Raw genomic sequence first — 13,290 nt, forward strand, 5'->3', positions numbered from 1 at the left:
GCCACTAGTAAAATGCGCTCAGTTTCCATGAAAAATAGGCCGTTGGGCCATGCCACGCGGGCCAGCGTTGAACGCCGACCACTGGCGCGACCGACCCCGGCCGTAACGAGAGGCGGTGGCGCGCCGCGGTCTTATCCGCATCAACCATCCCCTCGCGCCTCTTCACTTTGCGCCACGCGCCGTCCGCGCCATGGGCCACCAATGGCCACCCCAGCCGCCGCCGCGCTCTCCTGCTCCTGCCGCCCCTCGCCCTCATGCTCCTCCGCCGCGCCCCGCCGGGCGAGCGTCGCGCCCGTCAACGGCGCCCATTCTCATCGCCGCCGCCGCCGCCGCCTTCGTCTCGCGCCGTTGCACGGTGAGTTCGGGGCCCTTGCGCGTGCCTTCTTCCCTGATGATGCATTCCGCAACGTGTGTGCTGACGACGTGGTGAACCGCGCGCGCAGTTGTCGACGACTCGAAGGAGGTGCAGGTGGAGACGAACGCCGCCGCCGATCTTCCCGAGGAGAGGTCTCGGACGGATAAGATGGTCGACGGCATGGACTTCGGGCAGCTCTGCAACGACTTCGAGTGCATAAGCAGCCCATACGTGGAGTCCACGGCGAGGCAGCTAGCGCGCGATATCCTCGAGCTGCGGGAGGACAACCGGGCATTCAACTGCTATGCTGTCTCCGTCAAATACAAGGTGCTGATGCTCATGCGATCTTTCTGTGCAACTCTACTTGATCCCTTGTTTGGCAACACGAAGGCGAAAATTTTACATTTGGTTGGGGATCTAGCAGACTATCTGTAAGCCAATTTAGTGTCAACTTGAAGATTTAAATGGTCGGTTTTTGGTTTCCAACTTTCAGCTAAGTAAAGGTAAAGAAAATCATTTGGTAGTTACTAGTTAATTAGTGAATGTTCACTGAACGAATCACTGTGTAGCAAATGCTATGTGCAAATAGCTGTGGCTTTTGCCTGCATGTAGCAATCTTTTGCCTTATTGATTGACTAAATAGTTGGAAATTGGAAATAAGAAAGTAAATAGCCATACATCAAGATTTTTGTACTGGCTTCATTGATTTCAACAAAAATAATCCATAGGAGAAAATAAATTGCCAATGTGCGCTCTTGATTTTGTGATGGCCTAACTTTCATCCTTCAGATACACGCCTGCTTACCCAGTGCCTCCATACTTAACTTCTTTCAGGATCCGCTCAGGACATTTGTTGGGCGTGAGAAGTACAAGAGGCCATTGTGGATCACCAAGGCATTGGAAAACCCTGTAGTGGTAAGAACTGATTAGATGCATCGCAATGCATGATTTTTTGTTGAATTATGTTGAACATTAAAAAAAAGAATCACGGGGCATCTTTCAGGTATTAGGTACCTGAGCCCAAACTTGCTGCACAACATGTTATTACTTTACCTGTATCCAGTATGATCATTGATCCCTCTCCAAAATTCAGATAGCATCTAATCAGCACCCTTGCTATTGGGTCAGACAGTCCAGGAAATGTCAATGCAATCGACAAGTAATCTGACCATCAAGTGGGCGTTTAGAGGGAAGCCTAAGAATCCATTCTTTGCAACCATTGGAGGAGATGTCATTGTCCGTGTTGAATCACAGTTCGTCTTGAACCAGATAAGTGGCCAGGTACTCGAACAGGTTGACTCCTGGGACCTCTCTGCCTCGTCTCTTCCTGCCCAGACCTACTTCTGGTTGTCCAGAAGGGTTTACTCCACTGTTCAGTCCGGGAAGGATACAATCGAAGCTGCTAAGAGCACGGCATCAAAGCTGTCAACAAAGGAAGATCAGAATTTGGAGGCTTATCCAGATCCTTCTGGTGATCCTACAAAGGTACATCAATCTTTGTAGTTCCATAACTGCGCCGCTACATGATAATCTCCAGCTTATATAGCCATCGTTTGATCACTTCTAACTCCCCAAATTCTGAAGAGGTCAGTTCGGTTATGCCAGCTATTCAGAACCTTATTTTGGTTTTATGGGCGCAGTTCTTTCAAAGGCCAGATGATGGATTCAATCAAGATGTGTACCAGATTGGGCTTTTGCTGGCAGTGATCTACTTCGTTGTACAGTTTTTGAAAACAGTTCTGTGATCCGCGCACCAGCTTCAACAAAATTCGTCGAATCCTCCTGATGTAGCCTGTGCACCTCCTGATGTTGTAGCATGTGTGTACATTGCATGTAATTATGTCTAGCAAAATTGTTTCATATAGGTGCGTCACCATCTTAAGTGGGAGAGATTTTTAGACTCCCACAAACGGTTGATAATCCATTCTTCTGGCCTTTTCTTTTTTTTTCTTGCGAGCTACTAATTGGGCAGTCATGACTTCATGTTGCCACTTATATGTAGTATTGAGTTGCTGAATCTTAGTAAATATTAAACGCATACATTTTTAGGAGGTAAAAATGACTTGAATCGGATTGCCATTTTACGGTACCAGTGGAAATTTTCCTTCTTATTTTGTGTCGAAACCTATGGATGCAGATAATTTTTAATTTGAAAAAGTAACTTCTTTAGAGGAATTCAAAAAAGTAGTAAATGACAATAGATGAATGACAACATGTTCGGTGGATCATCTCGCCACTAGGCCTGGTGGGCCGAATTCCATTGACCCCGGCCTTGATGAATGATGACTTCTGGAGATGCCACCAAGTTCTGGTTCCTATTTCCTCCTTTGCCGTAGTCATCCATGACCATGAGTCCCTGACGGTGCATTCCATCTTCGTGTCACACTCGTAGCAGGCAACAAGACGCATGTCTGGTGTTTTCCAATAATATCCCGGGCATTTTTCGATTTTGTTTCACCCCAATGGCTCAAACTGATGCGAGCGGAGCCACAAATACTGTCGCGCCCTAGTTTTAAATTTCCTGCGACTACGTGTAAATACCGTGGATTTGGCCATTTTCTAAAAATATCGTCGATTGCTTTCTTTCTTTCACGCGATTGGGACAACATATGAACCGATCAATTGAACGCCCCTGAGCTCATTGCCAAGTAGCCGAGTCAAATTACGACCTCATCTACTCGGCTCTTAACATAACTGGGTTCCTATATAAGAAACCACAATAAGAAAAATGGATATAGAATATGAAATTTGATCTGTTTTTTGACAGCACGGCCACTTCCCTTATGAAAGTTGCTGATAATAAAAGAAAAAGGAGAAAATGGAGCTATGCCAGGTTGATGAATTTTTCCCATACAAAACTAATAGTCAAAATTACGAGTGTAGACCATGTCAATGACAAGAATACAAAACAGTTGCATCTTACATGTAGGCGTAAGAGAATGAAGGATCTAAGATGCTGATTCCATGCTGATATTACAACCATCGTGAGGCCACATGCTATCAAGCGCCAAGGGTTACTATTATACGGGAGATTGTGCCCCAGACCTATGGGCTCATTCTGCTCGGGGACCACCAGTTATTCCAGACACGAGTGCGTATACAACTATACATGCGCTGTGCAAAAACATGTCCTTCGTGAAACCAGAGAACTGATCAGGCAACCACACAATCTGATGGTCCAGATACCGAAAATGCACTCCGGAACAGAGCGCGTCACACCGTCACCACCACAAAAGTGCATAAACTGCCGGGGACAGTTATGTCAATTCCCACAAGAAACTATCACTCGTTGGAAGCTGATAAATACCACAAAGCAGCCCAGGATATCCTTTCAAGCTCACCCACTCGTCGGTCGCCACCGCTGCTGTAAGCTCCCTCTCCTATCAGACTCACCACCCGCTTGGCCACTGCCTTCCAAAGCTCTAGCAACCAATGGCGTTACGCCTCTCCATCTCCTCGTCTCACGGGCCGGCCTCCTCGCCGGCCATCTCCACATGCCGGCCGGCCGGGTGCGGGCGCTTCCCAGCCTTGCTTGGTGGCTCGGCAGCGTCCCAGAAGAGGAGCCTAACGGTGATGACAGGCTCTGAGATGAGGGAAATGACCCCCGTGAGGTCGAGCAGCTTGGAGACGACGTCGGTGGGAGCTGAGGCAGTTACCGGACAGGTCACGGAGGTGAGCAAGGATACCTTCTGGCCAATCGTCAAGGCAGCAGGAGACAAGATTGTCGTCCTCGACATGTACACTCAATGGTACCGTCTGAGCTCTCTACCAATCTCTTCTACGTTTCAGTTTTTTGCCAGGATGAAAGACCAAGAAGAGAACTGGTCTCACCTCACTGTAGATTGTAGAATCTGATGACTGTCTGACATTCTTGTTTACAGGTGCGGCCCTTGCAAGGTGATGGCACCAAAATTCCAGGAGATGTCTGAGAAGAACCTCGATGTTGTTTTCCTTAAGCTCGATTGCAACCAGGACAACAAGGTCAGTTGGGATAACCTTGCTCTCTCGTGTATTTACTACTCTGTGCTCTGTAGGATATGACATGCTGAAAAACCTTGGTGCTTGCTACTTGCAGCCTCTTGCAAAAGAGCTTGGCATAAAGGTTGTGCCAACATTCAAGATTCTCAAGGATGGGAAGGTTGTCAAGGAGGTCACTGGTGCCAAGATCGATGAATTAGCTCGTGCCCTCGAGACAGTGAAGTCAAGCTGAGAAATACCCTGAAAAATGTTCACGAATTAGTATGTCATCAGGAGTGTACACTCTGAATGGGCCACACCCTTTTGTGGAAGTGGATACTCAACGTGCAGGGAAAACATGTTATTCTACTTCTTCTGCTTATGATTTCTCAGTCATCAAGACCAATATACACTCATTCATGTGGAGTGCTCACTGTAAATAATAATTTCGCTTCATGAGGATACTGCTTTCTGATATAGTTTGCAAGTGATCCTAGTTTTTCCTACTCAGAATGTTTTGAAAAACTATATCAGGCGGTTCTCCGGCTGAACCCCTTGAGTAACAAGTACTAAGGTGTATCATTTAAATTCTAATGAAGTATAACCACTCCTATTACTAAAACTTGGTGAATCATATATAAGACCTCTTGCTATAGCACCTATTCTAGATGTAGAGCTTCGTTGCAAGTGTTAGGCTTTATGCTCTGCTGTCTAAGTATATTAGGATATAACTACACTTCGTATAAGAAATCAACTTGGTCAGCACCTATATGGATCAAAATAATTTATCACAGTATGTTTCAGATATGACATGAAGTCATGAGCTGTGAAGGGAGAAAAGATACCTCAGTGGCAAGCTGATATGAAGCTCTTGCTTTGCTAACTGTTAAATAGCTATGTTTTATTTTAAGACTGCCTAGCTTCCACTATCTCCAAATCAAAAGCAGTGTACCTATTTCAACTGATTCTCAGCCGTTAAGGGACATCTTGGCATGCTCCCTCTGTCGATCCTCAACCCAAGTGGATCCTGGATTTTTAAACGGCAGTTTTGTTCTCATTAGAGATCTGACTCTTTCTGCCTCCTCCCACAGTTCTTTCCCAGCATATATATTTGAAAGCAGTATATAGTTCCCAGTGTTACCAGGTTCCAAATCAAAAAGCTTTTTTGCAACAATTTCTGCGATCTCAACATTGTCATATGTCTTGCAGGCACTCAGCAGTGCACCAAGAGCCCCTGGATGTGGCCCCATTGGCATTGTTTCAACCATCTCGAATGCCTCCTCAATCCTCCCTGCTCGCCCGAGCATGTCTACGACACAGGCATAGTGATCCGCACGGCGCTCAATTCCATAATCCCGCACCATTGCCTCCCAATACTCCAGTCCCTTATCGACAAGCCCCGCATGGCTGCATGCAGTAAGCACACCAACAAAAGTGATAGGGTCCGGCAAGACGGTCTGAGCCTGCATCCTTTCGAACACTTGGAGTGCCAGCTTTGCATGCCCATGAGTTGCCAGCCCACTAATCAATGCTGTGTATGGATAGGCATCAGGCTGTGCAATCTCCCTAAAAGCACTCAGTGCCTGCTCAACATTGCCACACTTGGCATGCATATCTACTAATGCTGTAAGAATCTTAACATTCCTTTCAATCTTCTTCCTGTCAACATAAGCTCCGACCCACCCAGCCAACTCCGTGCTGCCTATCTGTGCAACTGCAGAAATAACCCCAACCATTGTGGCTGCATCAGGCTCAAACCCAGCAGACTCCAATTTCCTAAACAAAGCAAGTACCGCCTTTGGCTGCCCAGTCTGTGCATAACCATTAATCATTGCGGCCCAAGCCACAAGATTCTTTTCCGGCATTTTATCAAACAGCTCGCGCGCATTCTGGACCAACCCGCGCTTACAGTACCCAACAATCAGCACCGTCCACGAGGTCATGTCTCTTATAGGCATTTCATCAAACACACGGCGAGCAGATACGAGGTCATTAGCATTGACGTAGACGACCACCATGGCGTTCCAGGAGACATGGGTTCTGCTGGGCATGGCGGTGAAGAGGGACTCGGCGGAAGCCACGGAGGCGTTGCGGGCGTGCGCGCAGAGAAGGGAGTTGAAGGAGACTGCGTCGGGAGCGGGGATGTCCGCGAGCGCAGCGTGCGCGGCGGGGAAGTCCTCGCACTTTGCGTAGAGATCGACGAGCGCATTGGCGACGGGGAGGCGGAGAGGGAGGAGCCCGAGGCGGATGGCGACGGCGTGGAGGGAGGCGCCGAGCGGGAGGACGCGGAGCGACGCGGCGGCGTTGAGCGCGAACGGGAGGGTGAAGTGGTCGGGGGAGACGGGCAGGCGCGGCATGAGGAGGAGCAGGCCGAGCGCGGCGCGCGGGCGCGGCTTGGAGAGGTGGCTGATGGCTCTGTTCATGAGCGAGCGGACGAGAGCGGGCTCGGCGGCCGCGGCTTGCGAGCGGAGGAGGAGGGCGTGCAGCGCGGCGGGCGGCGGCGGCGGGTGGTCGGAGGGGAGCGCGCCCCGGGCGATGCGGTCGAGGGGCGCCAGGTGTCTGGGCCGGGCCGCCATGGCGCACATGTGGGGGTGAGGAGAGGAGAGGGATTTGTGTGTTTGGCGGAACGGGGTGTTGGAGTCATTTACATGTGCTGGAGTTTTGGACTTGTGGGCTGGGCTCCTCTTGCGATCTGGCCGCTGGATTGAGGTTACAGGCCGATTTCGAGTCAGATATGAATTCAGCCCAAACCTCTGCTCTTTTGTTTCCTTCTTAGCCAGCGTGGTTCTCTCCGTGTACCACTCGCAATCAAACTGAAAATTTCACCTCTATGGACAATCAAGTTCCAAAAATGCAACCTTCCATTAAAAAAAAGGTGCATCACTGTCCACAGCACAGCTCAATGACACCGCACGATGATAGGACCCACACTTGATGAACAGTCGACGATGTGATCGGCCTGAACTGTTTACAATCAACGCGCTACCACCGTGCACAAGCTAAGCCTGAGACGTCACGACCTTGACGCATCCACAACGGTGCTGAAGATTGAAGAAGACCCGCATGAAATCCCGGACGGCTGCTCCTCCTCCATGCTCCATCCCTATCCCGACCACCTAATCCGCCACCAAATCCACAGCCAGTACAGGCCAGGTGGTGGCGCTCCCAGCCTCCCAGGCTCACGGCTCCCTCGCCGGAGCGGCGGGCCGGCAGCCGGCAGCGGCATTGCCAATCTGCCATGCCGCCACCACCTACTGCACCAACCAACCAACCCCGGCAGCTGCTGCAGCTGATATGCTTGTCCCTTTCCCATCATTAGCCAGCCTCCCCCTCGCACTCGCACATGTATCGCTCGCCGATCGCGTCCCGTCACGTCGCTGTTGCCTGTGACCTGTCGCTCCCCACTCCAGCACTGACACGTAGGACGTACCGTCACCTGCAGTTGCTTGCTTGCTTTGCCTCGCCCCGAACACGCTCTGCCGCCCGCGAGAACGAATAGATCCCTGCAACCGTGGACCCACTGGCCACCGGCGACCTCAACCTCGACCCATGTGTTCTTCAGCAATAATTTTCGTTTCGTTCACGAAGAAGATGACGCTCCGGTAAGAATTACGCAGTAGTTGTTTTCTGTTCCATGAGCAGTGGTGGTTAAATTAGGAATTAAGATACCAGCAGCAAGTAAACACCCACCCAGGTCAAATCTGGGCAGCGTCGTCGTCAGGCAGAGTGAAGCAGCAGCCAGCGCAACCAGCACTGCACTGCGCACGCAGATGTTGCTGAGCTGTTGGTTTGGCCGAACAGGGAAGGGGTCTTGGAAGCGCCAGGGTCGCCATGCGCATCATCCTGTCCGCTTGTGGCCAAGACCCAGGAGAGGAGGGGAATTATTGTCCAGGCCGGACTCGTCACATGCTGCGTACTGCTACCAGCCACAGCCATGCCACCAATCATGGATCCTTGCGATTAATGCCCACGCACGCCTTCGTTAATCGTTGTTCATCACTACGATTACGTAGTAGTACTATCACTCATCTCTACGAGTATACTGTATGAGTAGAGTACTACTCCAGTTAGTGATTCTCCTATTGGTTAGCAAAAAAGTAACTAAAGATTCCACTGGTGGTTAGTTAGCGAACTGTAGCGTGGATCTCGTTCGGGTGGAATAGGAGGAGGCATCTTCTGCAGCAGTACATGGAGAGTGACCACTCAGCAGTCAAATTTGCTCGTGCAGGGTGCAGCGGGCGTGTTGCGGTGACTGGTCCAATCCTCCCAGAGCGAGTGCACTTTTGCCGGCGACACAGCGTATGGCGAGCAACGGCGAGAGGAGCCACCTCACCTCACCTCACCTCACCTCACCTCACCTCACCTCACCAATCAGATCAGCTGCCATGGCGTGTTGGCGAGAGGGCGAGAGGAGGTTAGTCAGCATCCGCCGTGGCGAAGCACTGACGGAACTTGTCAGACCTCTCTCCGACGACCATTCATTCGGATGTGCAAGAGGCGCCGGCAGCTACGGCAAGGCGATCGATCGCATGGGATGGATGCCACGATGGAACGGACAGAGACGGCATCGCATCACGGGCATCAATCAATCCTCTCGGCGACGACGACGGCGCCGGCTGCCGGCAGCGGCGAGACAACGACGCTGCTCGCCTCTGAATCGCAGAGCATTCAAACGGACAGGGATAAGGGATGCGCAGGAGGCAGGAGGGAACGACGCGAGTTCGCGGTGGCAGCTCCTTCCGGCGAGGCACCAACGTATCGAAGCAATCATATGATTTCGACCCTGGACATGAGAATGTACAAGAACCATCCATTACCGCGAAAAATATCGCCGACGGCCGCCGCCGCCGGAGCATGAGGAGGTGAACAAGGAAGGCGCGCAAGCAACGCGACCGGGCCGAGCGAGCATCCTTCCTTCCCCCGTCGCTGCCTGCCAAATCGGCAGGATTCTCCGTGGCCGCCGGCTTCCGCCCGCAAAGGACACGGACATGGACGACAACAAGAACAGAGGTGACGAAACGATGCGGACGGCGTTGGTTGGTCGCTAGCTAGGAGTAGGCGAAAACAGAAGGAATGCCCACGCTATCTTGTATGTGCACGGAAGAAGGCCGGCCGGCCGGCCGGCGATCATCTCCTCTCAAAACTGCGCTTCTGGTGGTCCCGGCTCGCCGGCGCCGCCGGATCGCCCGTCCCATCATTGCGACGCGGCGCCGCCCGTGAGCACTCCGTCGACGTCCTCCAGCCGCTGCTGCAGCGCCCGAGAATAACGCACAACGGTTACATTCACATCTCGAGGAAACGCGAAGGATTCGCCGAAACAGAAGGAGAAAAAAAAAGGACATGGACGGGTGGCATAGGGTATGTACCTGCGGTGTGGTGCGGGTGAGCGGTTCGGGCGTGCAGGGCGGCGGCGCGTCGAAGACGGCGCGCGGGAAGTGCTTCTTGACGACGCCGACGTTGAAGATGATGACGCCGGCGGAGGAGTCGTCGATCCTGATGTCCTGCACGCGGAACCACATGAAGAGGTCCTTGGCGGCGACCCCGGAGATGGAGGCGATCTGGCCGCTGCTGATGACCCCGGCCACGGTGGCGTTGTAGCGCAGGTCGACCTCGAAGCGCGCGATGCAGGGCGCCTCCAGCTCGGCCTCGAAGCGGCCCGTGGCGGCGTCGTGCCGGAACGCCGTGATCCACCGGGGCAGCAGGCCGCCCGGGAGCTGGTGCGCGCGCAGCACCGCGTTGGCCGCCTCCGCCGCCGCCGTCGCCCCCGGCGCCCCGCGCGCCCCCGCCGCGAGCGCCGCCGCCGCGACCACCAGCGCCCACGCCGCGGCCGCCATTACCGAGGAGGTGGGACGGTAAGGGGGCGCGGGAGGAGGAGGAGGAGGAGAGAGCGCCCGACCGAGAGGGGGAGGAGACGAGACAATAGTTGATTGAGGTGGGAAACGGGAAATAGAAATCGGGGGAGGGACGGGGTGATGGATTGGCTCGGCTCGGCTCGGCTGATGGGGGAGGAGAGGAGCAGGAACGGATGGGGCTTGGGGGCCCGCCTGCCGGTGACCGTGGCCGGAACCGGAATGGCTGCGCGATTAGCACCCGCCGCGGCCGTGTTTTAATCATGATTAGCGTGGTGGTGCCGCCGGCTGGCTGGGGCTGGCTGCCCGCGGGGGGCTTCCGTAATCCCGGGGTGCCGGCGCGCGATTGCCTCCGTGTCCCGCGGGTTGGCCGTTTCGTTTCTGTTTGCTGGCCGTGTTGATTCGAGACGGGTTCGGTCGGGACACGACACGAGCCATGGGAGCGCAGCGCTGCGCGGCGCGGCATGTGAGGCGTGCTGGTGGTTTGACGGCCGGGATCGCCGAGTCAAACAAGGGGGAAAGGGCGCGCGGAAAGGGAGGAGAACCCGAGGGCGAGATCGCCGGGCTGTGGAGCCCGGTCGCGACAATGGTGGTGGATGTTGCCACGCTGGCTACTGCCTTCCTCACTACTCCCCATCGTGGCCGGCCGGCGCAGATGTTGGCGGGGCCGGCAGCCTGCATGGGCCGGCTCCGCGTCCGGATTTTGCAGGCTACCACCGTCCGTCCTACAAGCCATGTGCTTCACCCATGCTCACTCTGACGTCCCAGTACCCTGCCCAAGGATATTCACCCAACGTACTCGAACGCAACTGAGAAATTCATTCGTCTGCACAACACAAAGGATAGCCAGCGTTGTCACCCTTCCCGTACTCAAACGCTGAGCAGAAAAACATCATTATGCCAAGTAATAAGTTGAAAAGGCCAACGACACAACACCAAGATTAAGGTCGTTAACAAACAGAGAAGAAGCGTTGTCATTATGCACTGAATCACTGATCTGGCAGCTGCTGCTGCTGTTCATGCTGCAGGGGGTTCGGTTCAGCTACCCCCCTGACGAGTGACGAGTGTGCGACCACAACCTGTCGGGGGAGCAGCATAATAACAGCGGGGGATCCGGGCGCGAAAACCATACGGGATTCACACGCCAACGGCTCATCGGTGGCGGGCGGCAAAAGGATATCTATCCATTCCTCTCCTCCTGTTTTCCCATGGGAAAACCTGGCAGCGGCTGAAGCAGCGCAGGTGCAGCCTTCTGCTAGCTCCGGCGGCATTGCGTCGCAGCGCCTTTCCATGGGCTCTCGATGGGCGACATCTTTGTCGTGTGTGCTGTCGCAAACCCCTGTGCCTCCTCCCTGGCCTGGCCTGGGCAGCTAGGGAGGACTCCTTTTCCGCCTATCCTATGACGGCCGTACAAATGCAGGCATACTAGTATAGGATGTGTGCATATGCTCCAAACTTCAGAGTTCGCTGAAAGATATGGATGGATCGATCGAGCACCTCGAGAGGAGAGCAAATATGTGTTTTTTCTTTCTTTTGTTTGTTTCTTTATTACCAAAAAGAAAACAAAGAGGAGATAGATGAACAATCTGGACTCTCGCTCTGCCCCTCTCTTTCTCTAAATCCAGCAGGTCGGTTGCCTTTCCTGGTGCCTTTTGTTTCATCAAGCTGCATGCATGAATGATTTGGAGCAAAAGGGAGAATCATTGTCCAAGCTAGAGCCGGCGCCAGTGCCCATCATGCATGCCATGTAATGTAACAGGAACCAGACAACCTGGATGCTGTGCCTGTGTGTAACTCATCACTGTCCATCGGAGTAGTTAACAAGCATCGTTTAGTCCTTATTCGCCGGCCGGCTATAGCCTATAGGTGAATTTAATCGATCGACAACCTAATCTCCGGTTTATGGCTAAACTAATACCCATGGCCTGTGCAGATAGTCAGGTCGTTGGTGAGCTCGACTGCTGACATTTAATATAATTTACTACCTCCGTTTGTAAATATCTGTGAAGTCTATGACAAAATGATTACTAGTTCTGAAGTCTATGACAAAATGATTACTAGTTCAGAACTAATCATCTATTTCTAAAAGCCATTTATGTAACAATTAATCGTCTATTTCTAAACGCTATGTATTTTTTAAGGGTAAATGCTATATATTAAAGAATGGAGATAGTATGCAATTCTATTTGAGAGAAAAAAAATGGATTCATGTGTGCTTAAGGCCAATCCCAGTGGAGGGTTTCATATTGATGTTTTCAAGATAGCCACATAAGCAAAAAGACTATGAAACAATGGTCGAAACTACCTCTCCCAATGCATAATTTCATATTTTAGTTTTCTAGGGTCTATGTTGCATTTAATTTCAAGACTCATAGAGTGTTGGTATTTATGTAGAAAGAGTTTCATCTAGATGAAACTGGTTTCTTCTCTTTCTTCTTAAATTCTATGCCATGTCATCATATAATCCTACATGGCATGCTAATTAATGTGTATGAAACCTCTATGAAACTCCCATTGGGAGTGGCCTAATTACTTAGGAAGCCTCGAGGCAGTGGCGAATCCAGAAATTCTTAAAGGGGGGCTGATTTCTTCTTTCCTCTCTTCTTCCTCTCCTTCTTCCTCATCTTTTCTTCTCCAAAATGAAGGGGGGGCTGGGGGGGAGGGGTTCCATGGTGTTTTTGGGTCTAGGGGGGGCTGGAGCCCCCCTAGACCCACTGCTGCTTCCGCTACTGCCTCGAGGAATAGGGCCATATCATGCATGGTTGGTAAAAACCTATGAAGCCACCATGCCACAAGGAAAGGAAGGACGACGGGACGTACACCAATTGTGTGCGCGAGAAATGATCATGTCGCCCGATCGTCGTCGTAGCGGCAGCAGGTGACAGAAACTCTGCATGGATCCATCGAGATGGCGATACGGCGGCGAGCTCCTTGCATCCGTGATCATCCAGCCATCCCCTGCGTGTTCTTGCCCGTTCAATAATCACGATCATAAACACCAATGTATTTGGATAGTGGTGGGCCCCATTCATAGTAGGTACACGTTATGATGGATGCAAGACCTAGTCATCACGTCCCTCTTGCTAATTAAGATTATTCATTTTCTTTTCAAAACACAGTACATACACG

General features: G+C 52.1%; 4 protein-coding genes across 5 annotated transcripts; 2 read left to right on the forward strand and 2 right to left on the reverse strand.

Annotated features, from left to right (window-relative positions):
- Positions 1 to 169: 169 nt before the first annotated feature.
- On the forward strand, positions 170 to 2,414 carry LOC120709022. The gene is made up of 5 exons (XM_039994523.1): positions 170 to 355; positions 444 to 682; positions 1,190 to 1,270; positions 1,484 to 1,840; positions 1,996 to 2,414. Exons 1-5 carry the CDS (start codon positions 202 to 204, stop codon positions 2,098 to 2,100), a joined length of 936 nt encoding a protein of 311 aa, XP_039850457.1. The 5' UTR covers positions 170 to 201; the 3' UTR covers positions 2,101 to 2,414.
- Positions 2,415 to 3,668: 1,254 nt separating this feature from the next.
- On the forward strand, positions 3,669 to 4,799 carry LOC120709027 (thioredoxin F, chloroplastic-like). The gene is made up of 3 exons (XM_039994530.1): positions 3,669 to 4,104; positions 4,237 to 4,336; positions 4,431 to 4,799. The coding sequence occupies exons 1-3, from the start codon at positions 3,788 to 3,790 to the stop codon at positions 4,563 to 4,565; spliced, it is 552 nt and encodes a 183-aa protein (XP_039850464.1). The 5' UTR covers positions 3,669 to 3,787; the 3' UTR covers positions 4,566 to 4,799.
- Positions 4,702 to 6,907, reverse strand: LOC120709025 (putative pentatricopeptide repeat-containing protein At5g37570). The gene has a single exon (XM_039994527.1). The coding sequence runs from the start codon at positions 6,895 to 6,897 to the stop codon at positions 5,281 to 5,283; it is 1,617 nt and encodes a 538-aa protein (XP_039850461.1). The 5' UTR covers positions 6,898 to 6,907; the 3' UTR covers positions 4,702 to 5,280.
- A 2,161-nt stretch (positions 6,908 to 9,068) lies between these two features.
- On the reverse strand, positions 9,069 to 10,311 carry LOC120709028. Of its 2 annotated transcripts, none has more exons than XM_039994532.1 (2): positions 9,679 to 10,311; positions 9,069 to 9,557 (listed from the first exon to the last, which is right to left on the reverse strand). In XM_039994532.1, exons 1-2 carry the CDS (start codon positions 10,144 to 10,146, stop codon positions 9,507 to 9,509), a joined length of 519 nt encoding a protein of 172 aa, XP_039850466.1. In that variant the 5' UTR covers positions 10,147 to 10,311; the 3' UTR covers positions 9,069 to 9,506. The 2 variants fall into 2 exon arrangements, with proteins under 2 accessions (XP_039850466.1, XP_039850465.1); XM_039994531.1 differs by having other exon boundaries at positions 9,069 to 9,560; positions 9,679 to 10,297.
- Positions 10,312 to 13,290: the final 2,979 nt, after the last annotated feature.

The sequence above is a fragment of the Panicum virgatum genome, chromosome 5K (genome assembly GCF_016808335.1).
Source record: "Panicum virgatum strain AP13 chromosome 5K, P.virgatum_v5, whole genome shotgun sequence".
Taxonomy (NCBI): Eukaryota; Viridiplantae; Streptophyta; class Magnoliopsida; order Poales; family Poaceae; genus Panicum; species Panicum virgatum.

Excerpts from the sequence above, each read along its gene's own strand:
- LOC120709022 (XM_039994523.1), top strand. The coding sequence starts at position 202 with ATGGCCACCCCAGCCGCCGCCGCGCTCTCCTGCTCCTGCCGCCCCTCG. Across the intron at positions 356-443 it reads TCGTCTCGCGCCGTTGCACG|TTGTCGACGACTCGAAGGAG; the intron begins GTGAGTTCGGGG and ends CCGCGCGCGCAG. Across the intron at positions 1,841-1,995 it reads CTTCTGGTGATCCTACAAAG|TTCTTTCAAAGGCCAGATGA; the intron begins GTACATCAATCT and ends TTATGGGCGCAG.
- LOC120709027 (XM_039994530.1), top strand. The coding sequence starts at position 3,788 with ATGGCGTTACGCCTCTCCATCTCCTCGTCTCACGGGCCGGCCTCCTCG. Across the intron at positions 4,105-4,236 it reads CTCGACATGTACACTCAATG|GTGCGGCCCTTGCAAGGTGA; the intron begins GTACCGTCTGAG and ends TCTTGTTTACAG. Across the intron at positions 4,337-4,430 it reads ATTGCAACCAGGACAACAAG|CCTCTTGCAAAAGAGCTTGG; the intron begins GTCAGTTGGGAT and ends TGCTACTTGCAG.
- LOC120709025 (XM_039994527.1), bottom strand. The coding sequence starts at position 6,897 with ATGTGCGCCATGGCGGCCCGGCCCAGACACCTGGCGCCCCTCGACCGC.
- LOC120709028 (XM_039994531.1), bottom strand. The coding sequence starts at position 10,146 with ATGGCGGCCGCGGCGTGGGCGCTGGTGGTCGCGGCGGCGGCGCTCGCG. Across the intron at positions 9,561-9,678 it reads TCACCCGCACCACACCGCAG|CAGCGGCTGGAGGACGTCGA; the intron begins GTACATACCCTA and ends CGGGCGCTGCAG.